The 24,246-nt window shown below is 31.3% G+C and overlaps 1 protein-coding gene across 1 annotated transcript; it reads left to right on the forward strand.

Annotated features, from left to right (window-relative positions):
• The first annotated feature begins 11,329 nt into the window (after positions 1–11,329).
• LOC105255033 (U1 small nuclear ribonucleoprotein 70 kDa) lies at positions 11,330–17,456 on the forward strand. Its single transcript, XM_025408037.1, is given in 9 exon segments — positions 11,330–11,565; positions 11,887–12,069; positions 12,184–12,246; positions 12,355–12,436; positions 12,806–12,850; positions 12,853–12,879; positions 16,331–16,574; positions 16,679–17,028; positions 17,101–17,456. Coding segments are annotated over 9 exon segments (1,302 nt in total). The 5' UTR covers positions 11,330–11,421; the 3' UTR covers positions 17,265–17,456.
• Positions 17,457–24,246: the final 6,790 nt, after the last annotated feature.

Below are 24,246 nucleotides of genomic sequence, written 5' to 3' on the forward strand. Positions count from 1 at the left end.
ATGTCGGTGTTTGTGATTCCAAACGATATCGTTTACAATTTATTCTTCCACTCCAATAGTTACAGTTTTATTCAATCAAAAGGCTAATTTATCATCACTATCATTCATCACCTTCCGCATTCGGCAGTTCGCGTCTTATTATTCCGCGATTTGTTTTCCCCTCGCTTCATCGACGTATACGAAGACGAAGGACGCGATGCTTGTGACGATGCTTGGAGTATTGATCAAACGGTATATTCTGGCCTGGTATCTCTATATCGCGTCACGGCATAACACAATGCACTATAGGGAGAAGATAGATGGTAGAAGATTCGAGGGGTACTGTATACAAGAGAAGGGTATGTTGTAATAACGACAAAAGATATAGGGGAGAATTACAGGTGAAACAGATTCTAACTATTATAAAATTTTCCCTTTTATCTCTGATATTTACATATCTCCAATACCTGATTTGAAGAGATATTATCATAAAATACAATGATATAATGATAATATAATAATTTCTTGAGTTTATACATGTATAATTTTCGATTAACTTTAGTTTCTTCACTTCTTTTAAGGTTCGGTCTCTTGTCTTCTCTCTCTCTCTCTCTCTCTCTCTCTCTCTCTCTCTCTCTCTCTCTCTCTCTCTCTGCTTTCCTGGATATAAGCATTACATCGGAGATTACGGTAATTAATCAGTCTAATAGACCATGCATTCGTATTCATCGCATTATATTACAGAACAGTATGATGGTGCACGACGGACGATACAAGGTGCGATATATGATGATGATAACGTGATAATTTGTCTCTGTCGACGAAGGAACCTAGCGCTAGAATTGCTCTAGATTTCCGTTTGACAGAGAGGGGAAGAGCGGGAGGCAAAGTCAGCGCGGTACACCAGTTCAATACGAGCTCTGACCTATTTGGCAACGATCCCGAAACCAGCAGTGGAGCTTTTCTCGTACACAGAAATCTCTTTTTTTTTTGCGTTTCCTAATGAAACAATAGCGATTTTCGGAAACGGACATCAGTTCAACATGATGTACGAACTCTTTTTTTCTGTGAGAAAAATGTATTTATTAATTTCAGACACATTTCTCGATATTCTTTAGATTAATAATTTTTTGGTGCTGTAACTGCGATTAGGTGTGTGCGTGTGTGTGTGTTTATAAGAATCTTTATAACATTAGAGAGTTTTTATAATATTTTGTAGACAGTTAAATTTGTCAAACGATAAGATATTTTTATAGAAATTAGTGTTGGAGAAGAGTGTCTAGAGAAGAATGAAAGAAAAAGAAATGTGTTCCTTTGAACAGCTTTTTTCACAAAAATAGATTTGAAGTATTTAGATACATTTGTAATTGCAGCGAAGATTTTAATCCAATGAATTTTGTTAACGAGTTAAAATCGATGATCACTTATCTTTTTTTTGCTCTAGCTTGTCCGCTATTTCTCACGAAAACTAGATCACGGGTATCTTTTGGTAAATGTGTCAACCGCCCAGAGACGTGGGATCAATACTTACGCCCTGGTTTTGCCTCCCCCTTCTCTCATCCACGATCCACAGATTCACGCCCCTTGCCTCGCTGTCTCATCCCCCTCTCTTATCAAGCTTGTTTTAGAGCGGTTGCTCTTATCTTTTTGTCTGGAGCTTGTCGTTAACCGCGTTTGCTTTGTTTGATTCGTCCGACTTTGAAAGGAACAGCGGAAAGACATCGATCGGATATTTCATAACTGTCGTCATTTCGCAAGGGAGGACAAGTTTTCACTTTCCCATGCTTTCGTGATTCAAGAATTCATTGCATCTACGTATCATCACTCCAGAAATTAGTCCCGCGAATTTCTCTCCCTTCTTACATCACACACAGAGAAAAATATCATTCTACTGCCAAGAACAGATTATTCAATTTATTTTTCTTTTTTTAAATAATAGTTTTCTTCAATAAAAAATATATCCTTGATATAATACAATAGTATTAAAATATACTCATCAAAAATATATTCTTGATATAATAGTCTTAAAATATACTCATCACAAGTGTTAGAAAATCTCATGATAATGTACTCAAAAGAAGAATTTATTTTCTCTTCAAGAATATTATAAAGATGTATCAAAGAAAAATCAAACTTATTTTATGCTAATTTTATGTAGTAAGCAAACCAAATTTTTGTTTTAATTTAATATTCTTGACTAAAATATTGCACTTACTAGAATTCGGAATATATTCAATTAATCGATTCCCGATTCAGCGACTTCGCCCCGATATTTTTCCTGTCTACATCTCTCCAGGGGGGTAAAAGGGGGTGTTATAGAAGTCTCAAACCAAGAGAATCTATAACTTGGCATATGTGCATATGCCTTAAAATTTTCGCGAACAATTAATGTTCGAAATAATTCACGCATTGCCATCCGCGTTTGTGGGCTCTTATTGCTCGTTATTAAATTATCATGATATTCAATTAAATTTAATGCTTGTGATGAACTTATGATATATTTGGGGATATACGAACTTGTGATATACATAAAACAGGTAATATTTACTTGAATACAGTTTTTCTTTGTACATATCTAGTATAAGAGTATGAAGAATGTAAAAATATTAGCGATAGACTCTCCGCGGGAAAAATAGTCTAAATTGTGGAGTTTTTATATTTTTAGAATGTGTAAAAAGAAAGAGAGAAATGTGTGATTGAGACAAGTATGTAGTTGGGAGAAGTGAATCTTCAATAGCGAGGTCGGGTCGATGAGGAAGGTTTGACCCAATGACCTGGAATTGCGCATGCTGGATAGTTTACGAAATGCGACCTGGATATAGGTGTACATCTAGAAATCTGACTGAAATTGGATCTTTTTTAGCATGTACGCGAGTTAACAATGAGATTAAGCTTTCCCTCGTTAGCTTCGCTTATAATCGGTGTGCAAGAAAAATGACTGATGTATAATGTTATCCTTTATGTCGTTAGATATGACGAGATTTTTCGCAAATGTATTTGGCAAACACGTTGTTCAGTTTTCTTCTTTGTATGCTGTCTTATTTTTCAATTGACCAAATATATGATAACACACGTTCATTATTATATTTAGCCGATTCTTGTGACACAACACATGGACTATACTCGCATATCTCGTTCGTCCACTTTTACCAAGCGAGTGAGAGGAAGAATCCCAAAATGGGTTGATGATCTAATCGATATACGATCTTCGTTTCGATCGATTTTATAATTGTTAAATTGTGTTCAAGTAACAATGCAACGAATGGTACTTCAATACAAGCAAGCAAATTGCAGAGGCTATGCGTTTTTATCAGATACTTTTAAAGAAAAATATATTTTTACCTTAAAAATAGATCTTTTGCAATTAATATTTTTTAATAAAATAAAGATAGTTCATATATTTATGAAAGTAATTTTGTTCCGTTCGAGAGAAAAAAAACTAATTATAAGCGATTGTAATTAATGGAGCTGTTTTTGCCCAATTTATAAAGTTTATAAGATCTTTGAAGATATATCATTGGTTAAGCTAATCCATTTAAGCCACAGTGAATAAGTTTGAATTAAAGATAAGAAATAGTTATTTTCTCTCTCCGACGATATTATTTCATGAGTTAATAATTAATGACGTGTATGACATTTAACGTGCATTACAAATATATTTGCATTACATTGCAAAATATTATTCTTCCAGTGAAGAGATTTCCTCGTATCACAATATCATCATGATATATTAATAATAACAATATAATATTTCATATATATAGGGTGTTTTATAAATTTACGAGATAATCTTTCAATAACAAATGCTTTGATTAAATTACTGTCAATTGCTCTATTATTGTTTCTCAATGTTTTTTCATCATGTGTATAACTAAGCTTCAAATTTTAAAATTCCATTAAATTGCATCCAAAATAAAGTGAAGAATAGTTTTGTTATCTTTTTGGCTCATCTCTAAAGTTTAATTTGCGAGAAATCTTTTTTTTTGATCGTTTATAGCTGAAATTATTGATATATTGATTTATAACAAAAATTATTAACGTTTCGACATTTTCGCTAAGAAAAAATCAACTTTAAATCAACTTTAAATTAACCAATCATTAAAAAAATATCCAGTAATTTTGTGACATCCTGTAAGACGGTATGAAAATAATCCATGTGCGCGCAAATCAGAAAAATCCATAATTTTATAAATAAATTTTGAATGAATCTTTTAGCGCTATTGGCATAAAAGGCACGTGTGAGACTGTTAGCCTTGAGTAATATGACTTTCGCTGACTAATTGGGAATTTAGTTGAACGTGCATAGTTGCTATCGTGCGTGTTTCAAGCGCATTTTCAACGTATCGAAAAGAATATACGAATCTTAATTTTTTTATGGATGGGACATTTTTTTCTCTAAGTACGAACGCACAGCGATTTGATTGCGTTGTGTCTTCAACGATTGATTCCTAGATTATGTAAGCAATTCTTATTAGGTCTTTACAGGTGCGTAGGAGCGGAGGTCGCATTGCTACATTTGAAAGTAACGGCGACCTTTCTGAAAGAGCTCTCGATATACCTGCTCCTTACACCGTAGATTTACATACACCATGGTCATAAAATCGACGGAGTTTATTTGATAAAATTCGATTAATTAATGGACGATGAGAGCAGCAAAAATTATTTTATTCGAAAGTTTTTCGTTACATTTCATGTTATTAGCGATATTATTATAAATTGTACAGTTATATTTTGCCGTTGTAAAATTATATTTTCTGACTTCTCATTAAATTTATGTAAATATTTATTATTTATATTTATCTTTTCTTTATTAATTTATATTATCACACACGGACGCATAATATAATTTGTAAAATTTCGAATTTTGCGCGAGATAATTTCTTATTTTTTACTGTTGTTATGAAAATATATTTTTCGACTTCTCTCATTAAATTTACGTAAATATTTATTATTAAGATATCTTTTCTAATTTACATTTATTATCATACGCGGACACGTAGTATAATTTAAAATGTAATGTAAAATTTCTCGAATCTCGTGTAAGATAATTTTTTTTAGAACAATACAAATTTATTTGTATAATGTAATACAAGACAGTATTTTTTTGCGCGCGAGCTAATGTACATTTAAAAAATGTAATTTACCAGAATGTGGAGAGACCATTAGGAGAGAAGAGGGAAAAAGAAAGAGAGAATGCAGTTGAAGAATTAAAATTTATATATCTGTATATATAAGGCGAGAGTAAAATATTTTATAATTTTAGGAAAAAAGGACGCGCAATGCCGCAATATGCATATAAAAAATACACAATGCCGCAATATGCACACAGCATGAGATTCGGGCACAAGCTCACGCGCTATTTCTCTCGTATGTATGTACGTACATACATGGGAAATCTTTCGAACGCGCGTACGTTCGTTTGAAAGTTCGGTAAGGGGAATAGGCCGCGAGGCTAGAACCTAGGCAAAAGGGGACTAGAAGAGGAGAACTCGGGTCAACGACCCCCGCACGTGGAACCGTTCGGAAGTAGGCCACGTCGTGACATCACGCAAACGCAAGATGGCCGACACATCGCTAGAAAACCGGCACATGCATTCTTACAGCGCCTTCTGCATCGTGCGCGCTCTCCTCGAAAATAGGCTTTTGTCAGCGGCCCTCGTGTCGACGCGCAGCGTCGCGCGCTTCCACGTGCATGTGACAGAGCGTTGTCGGTTCTCTGGCCAGGTCTGGACGCTCGAAGCGATTCCGCGGAAATTCCGCGCATGCCGATATCTAAAGCTCGCGAATTCTTTTTCACTCGGGGAACATGGCGATTTACGCTCTCTTGCCGAGTGTAACATATTTATCTAAATTTTACAATTTTATAATCTTACATATCTCTGATAGCTGATAACGTAAGTGGCGTGAACAAATTGCTCGTTCACGCCACGGGTATGCTGGGCTGTTTGTTCTTCTTCGTCATTGTGTCGGAGGGAGTCTTCTAACAAGAAAAGTAGACACACTGTCACGCGATTGCTTAATGAATAGAGAATTTTTTAAAGTCTCGAAATGTCTTCTTTCTTTCTTTTTTTGATAATCAGACGTGACATTGTATTTGTGTGCGTTTCTCTGTTGGAAAGTCCCCGGAAACTGTTTCTTGTACGAATCACTGCAATTCGCTTAATCGTCAAGTGTAATCGAGGACAAAGTGCATTTCGCAATTCATTCGATGCGTGTAACATCGTCATTCTTCGTGATTCTTTTCCGCAAGCGAGCGTAGGGATGCGTGCAAATGTTCGCATTGAATATCGCATCGAGACTGTATATATGCAGTGTTCAAAAATTATCAACCAACTATGAATTCTTTGATTATCGATTCGTTACGGAAAATGAGGCATCAATCATTTCAAAGCTTTGAACGATAATGATGATATTTTCATGAATTTTAAATTTTAAGATTGAATAAAAATTTTATTTTATATATAAAATGTTCTAAAATTTTATCAAATGTTAGTTTGATAATAAACTTTTGCAAATTTGTAGTCGATTTTCTCTTGATGAAAGTATCGAGGCAGATCGTCATTTAAATTTTAATTTATAAATTAAAATTTTTTGTTCGTATCTTTAACTGTTAAAATTCCGTTAAATTTTCGCTGAGATTGCATTGAAGAATGTAAATATTTTAAATTATATTTTAAATAATATTTTATATAATAAATAATATTTTAAATAATAATTTAAATATTTTAAATTATATTTTCATAAAGCTTCATGAAACTTTTTTTTTTAAACATTTATAATTCAAAAGTTATTGATGCTTCGACTTTTTCACCAGAAGAAGAAAAAATTATTTTTAATTTAGTTAAGGATATGTCATTAAAATAATACGTAGTGATTTTGCGATACATTGTACACACACATACAAAATATGAAATATGTGGTAAAAAAATTTCTAGGAAAAAATTTCTAGAAAATCCAAATAAACTCCTAAATAAAACTAATTTTAAACTCCAATCTTTTATCTCTCTTTAATATCTCTCTTTAATATATCTCTCCCCCCTTTCTCTCTCTCTCTTTCTTTCTGTATATAAATATATATATATATATATATATATATTTGTATATTTATTTACTTAGATGTATAATATTTTTGGACGCCCCGTAGAAATTCGTGTGGCGCATGGAAGATAGCGGGCGTTCTTTATTCGGTACGCGTGCGACTGCGGGAATGCGTCGTTGCGGCACATGTATCGCGAAATTGCGGTCGAATTCGATGGGCATTATATTTCGGCGAATTCTCCGGAGCGTATTACCGAAGTACGTGCATCGTTCGCGTCTGCATCCTGATTTGTCCCTAAATATTTGTCGCTCACGAGAGATCGTAGTCCGGCGACTGTGAAAATTGCTACGATATTGTCGCACGTGATGTGATTACTGCGATATCTTGATGAGAATATAGAATTACACACATATTTTTGGTCTCGGATGCGATTAACAATTAGTTGTATTAAAGCGCAAACAAAGGGTTCCTTCTTTTACATTAAACGTCATATTCGAAGCCGGATGATTCTGGTTAACGAAAGAAGCAGATAGCAAGCGAACCTTGGGTAACAGGTAGCGGAAATATATTGCTGTCGAAAGCGACTGTAATTACGTATAATGATAGCGCTTACGTAACGTATATTTAAGTCGAGCGTGTGGTCGGCGGTGTTACGAAAATTCAAAGGAAACGATACCTGTCTTCATCGTTGTTACATGATTTTTTTTTAATACAATGATTGCTTAATGCCTTTTGTATTCCTTTATGCAAAATCAAAATATAATCGTTTATAAACATTATGTATGAACACATTATTATTATCCGCATATATGATTTAATGAATAATTTTTATAGTCTGTTCATTAAAACAATATTTTCGCCGGGAATTTAATTTTAAATAAAATTTATTATATATATCTATATATATTTCATATTATTTCATATTATATTATTACACATATTATATTGATTAGTAACGTATTTTCAATGATAATGTTATCGCAAAAAAAATACTTTTTTATGTATGTTTTTAATTTGCAAAAATGCATTAATGATTCTCTTATTACAATAATTTTTAAAAATCTATATTAAAATAAAAATGTTTATTGTAACAATAACGACTTATCTTTTGAAAATATAATTGAGTAAAGAAGAGTAAAATAAGCCGCTATTTCGCGATTTACTCGTTCAATGGTAGCACAAGTTAAAACTTTATTTAGTTCTCGCTCACAATAAGTGAGGTTTAAACTGTGTCTTTAATACATCATAAAATATATATATGCACATATCTTATGAATGTATGTACTAGGTATTTCAGTTTAAATAATGATCTTTCAAAATTTTTTTTCCAAGAAAAATTATTTTAGAAAAATCAATTCTCGAAGAAGGATAATTTTAATATTGGCAGCATTAGAAAATTCGTAATCAGATTTCTATAATTTTCAACAGAAGCCTGGACAATTATAGGTCTTTGGAAATGTGTCTCATATAATCTACAATCTGCTATTCTAAATAGGACATCCCATTTAGAGAAATAAAAAATGACTTTTCCGTGACTTTTAAAATTGATTTCATTATTTGTTCCTCTCTTGACAATTCTTGTTTGAAATATATTTTTCTTAAAATTGAAAGTAACAAAATTTTGAGAAGTTGAGAGATGTTTTAAAAGTGAAACTCAATATATTCTAATTATTGAAAAAAGAATTGAAAATTAAGGAATAAAATATTTAAAATTGTTATTAAAAAATTAAAAAATTATCACTGATCAAAAGATAATAATATAATGTGAATTGACGAGTTAAACATAAAAGACCTGCTTCAAATTTAAATAAATATGTAATATAAATAATATTATATCGACTGGCACAATATAAAATATGTAGATGTAAAATACGTAGATATTTAGTCTATAATTAACGTCACAAAGTGCAACATATATTTTAACTTTATGTAATTTCCAATGTATTTCGCAAATACGTTTATATATATTTATAGCACAAAAAATCGCATGTTTCCCTGTATTTTCCATATTTTCCTATGTCGAGAATTAGATGGAAAAAGAAGGTAGAGACATCTGTATTTTAATTTAACAATTACAACGCCCACGTAAATAGCGTTCGACTAATATTGGCCATTGGCAACGCTTGCAACAGCAGAGCCAGTATTATGGAGAGACAAATTTTTCGGACATGAGCATGCATGACTACGTCATTGAATACATGGCCGATTTCAAATGTGTAATTCTAAATTGCGATGCAGAGCATTAAAAGAAAGCTATATAAATTATTGAAATATGCTTTTGAATGTTTCACTCTATATAGCAAACATTTAGTTTATTTTAGTTTTTTATAACAGCAAAATATTTTAATGCTTCATACGCTTTATATGTATAATATAATGTACATAATCATCTTTAATAATTCATAAGATAGAAAAATATTTAAAAACTGTTTGTTATTATATTGTAATAAGTAATATTGAGATAATATCCATCGCGGTACCGAAGATGGTAGTGATGATAGTGGACGATGTATGATTAATATGTAATATCAGGTAATATCAATAATAATATCAGATAATATTATTAAGAGAGAGAGGGACAGAGAGAGAGAGAGAGAGAGAGAGAGATATCACACACACACACACAAATGCAAAACTTATTTACATTAAAAACACACACACACACAAATGCAAAACTTATTTACATTAAAAATTTATTTAAAATAAAAGCGCCTCGTATTACAGCACTCGTATTATCGACATTTCTTGCACGTGGTACAGAACACAACCAGAAATAGTGCATATTATGTGTTACCTATTGAAAATATTCTTAAGTATCTTAGTCGGCTACATAGTTCATCTATGTTTTTATATCTACAGAAGACGTATCGCTTTCAGGAATTATTTAAAAACAGGCTATATGGTATCTCTTATTTTTTTCTGTTAATATATTTACTATGATCTATTTACTATTATATATATATATATATATATATATATATATATAATATTTATAGCACTTATTTATATATTAAAAAATTTGGTTGGTACATGCGACAAAAATCATATAGCCAAAATAAATTTTATACTTTAATATTTAAAAATTAAAATTATTATATAGCAAATTTTTACGTTTTTTCCTTTAATTAATAATTAATAATATTTTATAAAATATACTTTTATATATTACAGAAAATTTAATTGTTTGCACATGCAACAAATTAAATTTTGCTATTATTTTTATAAGCTGCATTTTTACTTACTTTATAGAAATTCTTTCATTCCACTTTTTCTTCCATTATTTAATATTCCTTTTTTCTTTTTTTCTTCGATTCTTTATTTCAACGAAATATGTACGTGACTGAGACCAGAGAGAAGACTGAGAGATGTCATCGCCCGCTTTTAGGTGATCCCTGGAAGCGACACTCCCTCTGTAGACTACATTAAAAACGTGAACATGAACTACAAAGCCAATGTCCACAGAATGTTCTCAGAGAGTAACATATATGTCTCTCTGATAATATAAATAATATGAATAAAAATATAAATAATTTAATTAATAATAATTTATTATATAAAAAATATTATATAAAAATATTAGTGTTCTCTCTTTTCACGCTATTTATTTATTTATTTATTTATTTATGTCTTCTTTTTCTTTTCAACATCATTTATTTATTTATTTATTTCTAAGTCAGACTTAAAATATTTTGCAACATTTATATTTTTCGAGTCTTAATTATAAAAAACTTCAGAAGAATCAATGATTAATTTGACAAATTCTATACATGTATTAATAATTAAATTTTTAAATAATTAAAAAAATGATTGATAAGTATCAAAGATTAGTTTACTGCTAATTAAAAAGATTTATAGAAATACGGTTGAAAATGTTTCTATCTCACAGCAGGCATTTTATAGACACAGCAGGTGGTTTGTAAATAAAAAGATATAAATATGACAATGAATATAAAAAAATATTTATTTCATCTTTGAATTACAGTATCTTTCGCGATTGAATAATTTATTTACTATCAATTTACATACATAAGTATCTTGTTATACAGCATTGGTGCTACCGGCATTTCGTGCACATAGCACGGAATAAAACCAGAAATTGTGCACATTATATATTACCCTCCGAGACACATTCATGGACATTGGCTTTGTAGTTCATGTCCACGTTTTCAATGTCCATAGAGGGAGTATCGTTTTCAGGGATCACCTAAAAGCAGGCCATGACATCTCAGTCTTCTGATAATAGTGTCTGCTAGCGTTTGCACGACTACGCATGCGTGAAATTTATTCCCTCCACACAATACAGCAACATTTAGGAGCCAATGTGGCTGCCATTTTATGGAATGTGATCGCGGCTCGTTTAGTGAGTGAGGTTCATGCGTTAATAATTCTCACGTCTTTTTAGAATGACGCAGTTTCTACCACCCAATTTACTGGCATTATTTGCGCCTCGTGATCCGATTCCGTATCTGCCACCGGCCAGCAAGCTTCCTCATGAGAAAAAGAACAGTGGCTATATCGGCGTTGGCGGTTTCCTCAAGTATTTCGAGGTATTGAATGACACATAGTTTGTATAACATTCATTCTGAATATACGAAACCATATACTTTTTTTTAATAAACATACGTCTATAAATTTATGTATTTCTTTTTTTTTTCGTTTCGAGTGTACAGAAAATAATCTTTTTGACTTTTTTCTTTTTATTTTCTTTCTAAGAAATATTGTACATCTAAATATCGAATTATTGAATTATAATTCAAATTTGGAATCTGTTTATCTTTATAATACAGCCTTATTACATTAAAGTCTCTTTTTCACTTGAGATAAGTTTGATTGAACTTTGTGTTTTAAGAGAAATATTTCTTTTATAGGATCCTAAAGATACACCACCACCAGTACGTGTAGAGACACGAGAGGAACGTTTGGAGCGTAGAAGAAGAGAACGTGCAGAGCAAGTTGCATATAAGCTCGAGCAAGAAATTGCAGTATGGGATCCAGCTGGTATTTCTAATGTAACAGCAGATCCTTTCAAGACTCTTTTTGTAGCTCGTATTGTAAGTATTATTTATATGAATATTACTACATTTATTAGTAATTTGTTATTAAGCAAATATGTGACTGAGTAATTTCCAACACATTTAATACAAGTTTTTTTCTTGTTTTTACAGAATTACGATACATCGGAATCTAAATTGAGAAGAGAATTTGAGGTATATGGACCAGTAAAAAAGGTGAGCATTTTCTCAAAAGTAAACATACATATACATTTGTGTGCATTTATTGTAATAATCTAATGAAAACAGTAAAGGCTCACATATATTGATATTGATTTTTTGCAGATTGTAGTAATACATAATACAATTAATGGTAAACCTAGGGGATATGCCTTCATTGAGTATGAGCACGAAAGAGATATGCACTGTAAGTAACAACAACTTGGAAAGGTGAAAAAAAGAGATAAGAGAAAAAAGAAAAAGAATAAGTTATCGCGAAGCTCAACGAGCCCCGTATAGTCTGGAATTTCACCTTACTTAGCGTCACTTCCAGCTAGATATAGTGGGGGCAGGGCTATAGTTAGGCTATTCGTTTTTATTGGTACTTATAAACCAGACGATACCGTCTAGGGGGGTTCCCCATCGCCATACGCACCCATGCAGGGATATCGTTTGTAAATATGCATAAATATGGTAAAAGCGAAAAACATACAAACGAACGAACAAACAAACAAATGACGTGAACGTTTATTGGCTATCTTTGATTAATACAGTTTTTATCTTGTTCTTGGTACAGCGTGGTGGCCGCTGCCGGCAACTAGTGCCGTTCACTATTCCATGCAAAATCCCTGAACCTGCCTGATAAGATAGGTTTGTATGTGTGGTAAGATCCAACATACAACAACGTTTGTTAGCGTCTTACTTGTTTACCCTATTTATCGTGTTTGATTTTTGTCGAGCGATGCGTGGTCTCGGCTGAATTATAATGGACGTACGTGTTAATATCCGCCACGCTCTTACGGGTTCTTTCGACTTGGATTTGCATCTATATACACAATCGGACGAAATTTTTTTTTCTCTTAAAATATGTCTCTTTAATTGTCGTTCTTGAATTCTAAAATTTGTAGTATCGTATAATCGACCTGTAGAATCTACGAATTTCGCGAACGTTAGTATTTACGTTAGAATCGCGTGAAAGTTAGCATTCTACATTGAAATTGATTGCTGGACTTTTTTAGGATGAAGGTTCAGGGACATACTCTACCCGTATACTCGTTTGTACGAATAAACACAGTAAACACATAGATACGAGATCTTATACAGATATTTCTCGTTCTATACATACGAATATAACGGAATAATATCTTACATCTGGGACGACTATAATTCTGTGGCTTGAAGGTGGAACGATTATACATATAGATTTTATATATGAATAAGGCATTAATTTCTACTAGGTCTTGTGTCATGAAATATCGTTAGTTTTTCTAATATCATTGCATTAATATTCTAAAATAGGATAAAATACCATCCTACAGTATGAATCGTTGCATATTTGCATGAAACATACACAGTTAGCTTATACTTTTTAATATTTTTATCATCAGATACATTTTTTAATTTTATCTGTTCATTCTATCTTGCTAAAAATTTTTGAAAATATTATCTTTAAAGATCATGTATGGGTCATTTTAACAATGAAATATCCCGGAGGTTTTAATCAATAAAAAAATGTCTAAAATTTATTTTTTAACTTTTGTCGTACACGATTAGTTTTTACAGCCAAGAAATATATATAAAAAAAGCATTTTTGAAACAGCTAGAACTGTGACCCATATGTGATTAGGAACAAAACAAAAAAAATGTGTAATCTATAAGAGTTAATAATGGGTTCGAATGTGTCAAAAGAAATATGAACCTAAATTAATCTGGGAAAAGTATGCCATACATAACATTTTAGTATATGTATGTGTTTTTCGGTTTAAATGTGAAAGAAAAAATCAATAGATTTAGACAGAAATTCTCTTATGATTTTTACAAGGATATGTCCGATTTCATTATTCGATATTTGGAAAAAAATAATTAAAAATTACACAAGTCCTTAAAAACGTATCAATTTCGATATAGAATACTAATTTTTCTTTATATTCGACTTCATCTTTTTGCTTCAGTTTTTTTTGTAATGGTTTTCGCGTGATCGGATAACGTACACGCGATACTTGGTGGATTGTAAAATCTCTGGATCATTGAATCTTTGGATTGCCTGACTCTTAAGTCTAAAATTTTCGGATTTCGCGAGATATCCGAGAAATTGAGATTTCGAGGATTTCGATCTCCAAGGTTTGATCCTCGGATTTATAATCTATCGCGACGCGGCAAAAGAAATAAACGACACTTCTTTCCCTTTTAAAATCAGGGAGATATTAAAGATTATTGAAAGCGAATAGTACCTATTTTGAGATACTCGTGTTTAACATTATGCTAAATATAACTTACTACTAGTATCACTGTAACACACGTATCAATAAGTATATACGAAATGCGCACGGTTTGATCGTAAGTACGAACGAAAGTAAAAGCGCACCAGGTAAATGCAATGATAAACCTCTTCGGAGAGATCGAATGAACAAACGAACGAACGTATGAAGACTGGGCATCTTCGCAATGAGTAGTCTCCTCGCGAGTCTCTTACATGAGTTCATTTCACGATTAGACCGTACCTCTTACCGCTTTGTGTTAACTTCCGTACGTAAGTAGCCGCGGTAGGTATTTTTTGTATTTGCTATACTTTTTTTGGATCTTATAAACAAGTAGATTTAAGCCGCTCTAAAGAGAGTCCGGAGCGTCTCTTGCTTTCGATTGTCGCATAATCGCAGCTACGGCCTGTGACGCGTCTTCGTTTTACATCGTAAAATGCGATTTAGTATACGACGTAAGGGGTTTTAAAATTTTTGTTATCACTATCTCTTTTAGGAGTTTCAGAAAAATGATAATGTTTGCTAAAAGAAAGAAGAAAAAAACATTTAATATCTTGCTCGATGAAAATTGTGTGAGAAAATTTGTACTCTTCCTCAGAAGAGTTTAAATCTTTAATATTGATTTTATGAAGAATTCAAGTAATGTTTCTATTTTATTTTATTTTGAAATGTTCGTTTCATGAGAATAATTTTTGTTTTCATAATTTATATACATATATTAGCATGTTAATGTTGAATATTAAATATTTTTTTGCATTTTACATTGATAAAACGACACATGCCGGCAAGCGAATGTGCGCGCGATCGGCTGCAGCTCGTGTCACCAACCTCGATATCATCCGTAATAAGTACAGCAGTTCAATACGACCGGTCATTGAGCTTATTAATATACAATAATGACCGCTGATTGATCTTATAGCGATAACAAGCATTGACGATCGAGATTTAGATATCTCCTCAGTATTTTCCGACAGATATCTCCGCAAGATATTCGGCGAGAGATCGTACTGTCATTAGTGATTTGGGATTTGCAAGTTTCTAAGCACAATTTTAAGTGCCTATATCATCCTTTCGAGCGAATTGTCATTCGCAACTACCTTTTTGTGAAATTGCGAAAATTCAGTCGACTCTCTCTTTCTCTTCTAGCGATCTCCCCATTTTCCATTCGTACAGATCTGACATTTCTTCGAGAGAGAGAAGATCTGCGGAACCGAAGATCTCCTTCGAATCTCTGCGTGTTTTGATCTGCAGATTGAAGCATCTGTTCAAGAATTAAAAATTCTAGGATTCTTCAAACATGAAAAAATTCTTTAGAATCCACAGATCTTCAAAGTCACGAGTTGTGCGGACTAGAAATTTCGTATGTTTTTGGATAGAATCTGCGAATCTGAAGATCTGTGGATTCCAGTTAGTTTATCTTTTTTTTTTCTTTTTTTTTTTTTTGAGGTTCCGTAGATCTGAGAATGATTGAATTATATAGGATCTATGGATCTATGGATTTTGGAAGCTATGTCTTGAAAGTCTGTGAGTCTTGGAATGTATGCGTTCGAAAATGTGTGGACCGAGAGAGTCGAAGAGATTTGAAAAAAATTAAATTGAATTGTGGGATCTCTATTTGGAAAATGATTCTTGAATCCAAACGATTCTCGAATGAACTCAATTTGAGACAATTTGGCATCTTGAGATCAATTGATTCCAGGACCCGCAGGTTCCAGGAATCTCACTAATTAGCTTTTTCGGATTTTTGCCCTTTCGTCGGCACGTAGATGATCTCGTTGTAGACATAAAATATTCAGGCGCATGAATCCACTGACGAACAGTAATTTCTGATCGGTACCTTTTAGCTGCGTATAAGCATGCGGATGGTAAGAAAATAGATGGTCGCAGAGTATTGGTCGATGTCGAGCGTGCGAGAACGGTAAAAGGTTGGTTGCCCCGAAAACTCGGCGGCGGCCTAGGTGGCACTCGTAGGGGCGGCCCCGACGTTAATATCAAGCATTCGGGACGAGAGGATAACGAGAGGGAACGAGAACGGTATCGCTTGGAACGTGAGAGGGAAACTTCAGGACGCGGCCTCGACAGAGACAGGTAAGCTGCAAGGAGAAGAGGAGGAGATAATAAGTAAGAAAATCTAAAAAAAAAAAGACTTTAAAAAGAGATCTTAAACATTATGTTATTTAATCGCTTTACAGAGATCGCGATCGTCTGGATAGGGAACGTCGCAGATCGTCACGTGATCGCAAGCGAAGGACCAGAAGCAGATCGCGCGAACGTAAGCGTAGACGAAGTCGCGATCGATTGCCAGATCCTGATATCGAAGAGATTGAACGTCCGCGCGATGGGAGAGACAGGAGAGAACGTGATCGTGATCGTGATCGAGATCGCAAGAGACGACGTTCGCGAAGCAACGATCGTGATCGCGATAGAGATCGTAAGCGGGATAAACGAGACAGAGATCGCGATCGTAGGGACAGAAAGGATCGCGGCGATCGTCAGGATGAGGACACGAAAGAGATTCGAATTAAGGAAGAACCTTTGGATGGTAAATGTCCAATAAAGAGATAAATATGTTTAAAGAAAGATAGATATATATTAATATTAAATTATCTTTTAGATTATCCAGATTACAGCAACACGTTCACAACATCGGGCTCATACTTCACCGCTGTCAAATACGAAGATGATAATGATCAGGAGGTGGAAGAGAAATACCGTATTCCGGAGGGTCGACCCGACCCACCTCCGTACAACAATTATGATTCCGTACAAGATTATTGATCTCAAACAGTACATGTTTTCGTCGTGTCCCTTTTTTTCACAGTTAGCCGCAATCGCCGCATCATTGTCGTGTTGTTTCTATTACTAGCATAATGGCAAATTAGCTTTTTCAGAAGCAAACCGAGTTGAATGTTCGAGGAACTTATTATATATGTTGCAGAAAAATTATATGAAGTTCTACAGAATTTCTGAAAAATATTAAAGTAAATAATTTATTGCAATAAAAAATAAAAAAATAAATTATACTTAATAAATAAAATCTTGATATAAAAACTCGTTAAAAAATATTAGGCATATTACTATAGACTGTACGTAAAAGACTATCACGTAAAAAGTTAGTAAAACAATTAGTAAATGTACAAATTGTCTCTAAAAAATTATATTTCAATCCCAAAAATTTGCAAAAATTATACATTCATGCAGTTATTTATATCAATCCGAAGTATCCTTTGTCTCTATCATTCTGTCTCTATTCTCTCTATCATTAATAAGATTATATTCACGGTAAGAGCAACATTTTTGATGTTTATTTTTATAGATTAAGGGACGATAAAAAATTGTATCATAGATCATGCAAAATCTCGCAATATAGAAAGCACAATTGTTTAATTTAATTACTGTATTGTGTTAAAATGCTATAGCTCGTCGGCCGTATGTCGTCTACATGTGTATATATAATTACATATGAAAATTTAACTTCTTCATGACTGCTCCTTCATGACTTATTCATGACTCTATATGTACATTTATATGTTCGAATAAAATAAAACGTGATTAATTTGTTACGTATCCTTTTGTTTTTCTCGTTATATCTGACAGAAATTATCTTCAAGTATTTGATTTCGTATTTCAAAATAAATTTGACTTGCAAATATCAAATAGTACTAAGAATAATGCAAATTTTCGCAAAGTAATATGTGATCTAGATTATACATTCTGTAATTTTGCCAATAAATTCATTCATAAACTTGATCAATTGATATGTTAAAGTGCTGTATGCTTTTTACAGTCAGTAAAACAAAAGTGCGCTTCATTAATGCATGAATAAAACATAACGTACTAATATATATTTTTACATATATATTTTTCCTATTATTCAAAATAAGTATAATTTCTATTTGAAAGCCATTGTCTTCTAGCCATTATTTTACTCGTATTGTTTATTAGTCTCGTTTTTGATCTAATTGTATATATTCTTAGAAATGTAATTTTATGCAAAACTAAGTTGAGTTTTTAATTTCGATTATTTTACATATTTTTAAATCAATTGTACATGTTTTTCATTATTTCGAATATTTCGATATTACAATACTGTAAATTTAAATAAAATTTTTATTATGATAAGCTTAGTAATTACGAGCGACTTTTCATCATTAATTGGAAAGTCATATAACATCGTTTTCCGCCAACTAATTTCTGTTGCAAGCTCCTTATCGCGTTCGCGCGAATGATGTTCTCGCTAACTGCCCGATACGTATTAACGATCGTCTCCCGGAAATTGCAATCTCTCTTTGCTCTTTCCCTTCCCTGTCTCTCCGTGAAACTGTACTCTTATCAATCGTTCACACTTTTTAAGATCAGTGACAGCAAATTGCTCTTGTACGTCAATCTTGTAAGTAGAACTTTCTTTTGATTCTTTTAATTATCTTCGTCAGGATTCTCATCACAAGTGAATTCTCTCGGTAAATCTTCCTTTACAATGTAAGATTATTTATTGTGTTTATAACAAGAAGGAAATTTTTTTCCTGATAAATTTTTATCGAAGAGTATAGACCGTTATACGATAATGAAATGGCATAAATTGAAACGAATTTGTATGTCAAAGGTGAAAAAATAAATTCAACGATGAATTCTAAAAAAGTATAATAAGTACTTGCTTTCAACGCATTTTTTTAGAAGTGCTTTCAAGGCGGAAAAGATGTTTATTTTATGAGTATTTTTTTACAATAAAGACCAGTTTTTTTTGAATATTTGTGTATCGTATATCGATGATTATTGGAACATTGACGTTTCAGGCTCAAGATAGTTCTAATGATCCCTAGGAATCTGATAAGCTAAACAGACTGATGTTTAGTATTCTAGTGGTGGAAGTAATATCTTCTGGGGGTATGTAAGTTTATATAATTTATTGTGCTGACAGGATTAGTCGACTATGCGGACAGCGGATATCACATAGATATTACGTATGCAGAGAATGTGTTTATAAAGAATATGTATTTTTTATATGGTTTCTATTTTCTTAAAATTTTTACATTTGTAATGTAAAGTAAAATAAAAATCGATATTAAGCATATAAATATTTATTTTTGTTTATATATAATTTTTTATGCAACTTATAAAATATATTTTCAAAAGTAATTTTAGTATCAATAAAAAAGTGACGAAGTTAATTCAAAATAAAAAAATTACTGCAAAAAACTTAAAGCCGCTATACTTATTACGTCAAAACGTCATTTTTGGTCATATAGCGCGCGCGCATCAAGTTTTATTCCATTAAAAACTTTCTACTTTTATTTAACCTTGTCATTATATATTATGATGCATATTATGTTTTTAGAAATTCTTTATTTGAAAATTTAAATAATTTATAAATTTCACAAAAAATCATTAAAATACGTATTTATTAAATATGGCATTTTTTAAAAATTAGAACACTAATGAAAGAATTAAATTTTATATATATATGTAGAGTAATAGATACGTGTGTGTGTATATATCAACTTTTTGTCTGATATATAGCTTCTCGGATTATTTCAATATATGTATATTCACAATATTACTTAATCCATTCAGACCTGAATTTTTCCTGTAATGTAAAAAATTATTAAATTAATTTTTATTGATGCTAAGGATTTTTAAACGACGATATATATATATATATTTTTTTTTTTTTTTTTTCGAGATATGTATATTTTTTTCCACCGAGAGATCGCAGGGAAATTAATTCTAAAAAATAAATATTTCACATGTGATTTTAAAGTTTTTGTGCATAATTGTATATATAGGGTCTGAATGGGATAAGGAATATATATATATATATATATATATATATATATATATATAATACAATATGATCTTTATTATGCGAGACAGATATATGCGTGTATATTCATGTTTATTGATATAAATTGTATAATTGATATGATTATGTATAGTCTGTTATAAAATCGAAGACATTATTATGAACGGAACATAAATCCGACTTGCGGTAAACAACTGTCATGCGTGGCGCGCGACGCGCGTCCATTTTTTGTTCGACTTACGTAGTCACCTTCGCAACGCGTCTCGCTCAGTGTGAAGGTGACTACGTAAGTCGAACGGATCGCGTCGCGATCGCTCCATCACTTTTTCGTGTTTTTCGCATTGATAGTGAACGTGGATCGGTATCAAAAATGTTGAATCGAACGATAAGTGATTGTATCGAGCTAGAGCAGGTAGCACAATCGCGTCTTTAGATAAATACTTCGACGTATGTTATTCCGATTAGGTGCGGTCGGTTTTTGTGCGCGTGTGATTTGATTTATGTAGTAATCTTCTTGTCACGCCGAATCTAGTTCACAGTTCGCATTGCGATTATTCTGTTACTTTTTCCGCGTGTTTCGCATCGAGAGCGAATTATCGCGTGTGAACGAATGTTGGGAATGTCGAATCGAGTGACACGCGATTGCGTGGAGTGTGGAGTATTGAACACGTTCGATTGCAATTGCGATAGTGTCTTTAGATAAATATTCCGACGTTATTCCACCTTGAATAGACGTCCTTGGTGAGTTTTATTAAAAAAAATAAACTTTTCAGAACGTAATCTTTTGCTTTAATATGTATTTCATTGTTTAAACTTTAATTGTTTTTCTAGAAAAGTAACGATTAAAATAAAAATAAGAAAAGTAACGATTAAAATTAAAATAAAATGATATTGCGGTAAATTATGAGAATATTGCAAAATGTGTTATGCGGATAAAATTTAATTCTTTTATTAGTGTTTTAGTATTAAAATTATCATATTTAACAAATATGTATTTTAATATGATTTTTTGTAAAATCTATAAATCATATATACATTTTTATAAAGAATTTTTAAAAACATAATATTTAATATGTATCAATAAACGATAAGGGTTAAATAAAAAGTTTTTATTGAAATAAAACTTGACATTTTATGGTAGTCAAATATAACGTTTTGATTGACGTAATAAATGTAGCAACTTCAATTTTTTTTACTTTGAATTAATCTCATTGCTTTTTTATTGATGCATGATGCTTTTAAAAATTGTTTATATTTGAAAATATATTTTATAAGTTGCATAAAAATTATATTAACGTATATAATATAATTTGTAAAAATTATATTATATGTGAATTCAAACCAAACACAAAACGATAATTCTCGTTTTCTGCATACACTGTATTAAAATATATATATACGAATACTTTTAAATAAAATATTATATATTGGATTTTATTTAATTTAACAACTTTAATGATAAAAAACAGTAATAAAATTAACTTTTAGTATAATTAACTTTTGCATGTAATATTGATTCTCTGAATTTAGTATGATAAATTTCTGATATTATCTGTTACTTTTATAAAAATATAATTTAAGCAATAAAATATACATTAAAGTAATACTTCTTTGTATGTATAGTAACTTTTTAAACAGATAGTGTGAGTATGTAGTGTGTGTTTGTATCTCTTTTTTATCTTCTTTTTTTAAAATAATTTTCTAACAATTACATCATTCTATTAAAAATTTAATTACAATAAAATTATATATATGTTATTTGAGTTATTATTACATTATTTGAGTTATACTGTTACAATTTTAATATGAAATATTCAAAAAAGCCTTTTAACGTTTTTTGTTATTCATGTATTAAAAATGTATATTAAAAGTGTAAGATATAAATGTATAAATATATATTATAAATTGAGTTAATTTTAAGCTGTATATACCTATATACATAAATATTGATAATCATTTAAAAACAGCCAACATATCAATAATAAATCTTACAAATTTATGTTTACAATATTTAATAGATTACACATCATGAGTAATTATTATTAATTATTATTAATTTTAGAACATTTCAATTTTAATATTTCAACATTTTTAATATTTCAGTCCTCGCAGAAATTAAGTTTATTTTCTACTTATAATATAATTTGTTAATCACCAGTTAATTTTTTTCTCATAATTGTACTAATAATTTTCAAGATTAGATGGAGTTTCTTAGATTTTTATATAGAAAGATATTCGAATATATATTTCAAAATGTAAGCATTTGATCCTAAAAAGTTTTAAGATGATCTAAAGGAAATATATAATGTTTTCCAATTTCATCGCAAAGTTGTTCTATAATAAAAAGTATTTTTTTTAAGTGGCAGTTTTACAGTGATCGGAAGAAATATTTTTTTTATTAGAAAGAAATGTTTCAAAACTTTTAATTCTGCATCCGCATTCCGATCAATATCAATATGCAGACTTCATCTGCAGACAGAGATCGTAACGATATAATAGACCCAAAATCTATTAATCGATAAATCTGATAGTAATTTGAAATTGTAAATTGCTTTGTTAATTTTTGTTTTGAGATTGGATTATGATATTGATGAATTTTATTTCATTTCTTGATTTTTATGTCTTCATTATAATAATATTGATATTGATCTATACAATATAATATATCGATTTATAGCGTAATTTTGTATTAGAAATTGTAACAGTACATTTTTCTCAAAACGCGCGACAATTCTTATATGTGATAACAGTTTTGATATGGAACTTTGGATCGTAATATCTTTATTTAGAGAATATGAGAACAAAAATAAAAACATTTTCATTTTTAAAATTGACGCAAATTATCAATTAGTTCCATTAATAGCTCGGTCAGTCCAATCATTTTCTGATAATTGAATTGTAAGATATTTTTTCAACCAATCTTGCTCTATATAAAGACACGATCTGTCTTGCTGTTTGCTACGCGCAAGATACTACCGTGTAATTCTTGATTCATTGGAATCATTTAACATTACTCATTCGCCCGAACAGCTCGCCATCAAACGTTTACAGCGGACCTTCTGGATAATTAAAATAATCGTTAGGGATTCATTGTTCTTTGACTTTTATGAGATACTCAACGAGTGGAGGTATCATTATATTTTTACTCACTTTGAATCGCTCGTTTGTACATTAAAACACATCACCTTTCTGAATAGCAGAAGCGACAGGCATCTTACATTACTTATAACTCAGAATCGTGCGTAGACGCTAAGAATAGGGAATATAGTACACGCATTAATAATAATAATAATATGTAATTGTATAATTAATAACGTTTTTTTTCAATTGATTTGCAGTCCATATCATTGTGAAAAATGGGGAAATTGGATGAAATGTTGGCAACGACTACAGGTGGGAACAGCAGTTGCGACAGTTGGTGAGTAAATTTAATAATTATATGGCTCGATTAATTGTTCATTTATTTTACTCACAATGGTACGAGCATACACGAAGAACGAATAACATAAAAGTATTTTTCGCTACTTTTTCCAAGCAATGCTTCTTTTTTTAAATGATAAATTTAATTATCAGATTTTACGTTTACGAAAAATATTAATAAGTAGTATTAGAGAATCTAAACAAATTTTGTCATAAAACGTCAAAGTGTTTTATTTTTTAAGACGAATGTGAGGGCAAAAGTAAGAAAAAAAGAATCTCCAGAAAAGATTTTATGTGATCCACTCTCTCGATAGTATTTCGCACCAGAGAAATATCTCCGCAAGATTAAGTTTGTCAAAGGTTTGATCTCGAAGAGGAAGCGATAAATAATTTCTTTAAACTTTCCGTCTGGTAATCCACTTAACTCTTTCTTTCCGGAACTCTCTCCATCCTTTGTACCTCAATTTCGTACACACTTATCGGTATAGCTTTTTTCAATCCTTTTGTGTGGCGGAGAGTCGCGAAGGTGTATGGCGACCA

The sequence above is a fragment of the Camponotus floridanus genome, unplaced genomic scaffold (assembly GCF_003227725.1).
Source record: "Camponotus floridanus strain SB8 unplaced genomic scaffold, Cflo_v7.5 scaffold2, whole genome shotgun sequence".
Taxonomy (NCBI): domain Eukaryota; kingdom Metazoa; phylum Arthropoda; class Insecta; order Hymenoptera; family Formicidae; genus Camponotus; species Camponotus floridanus.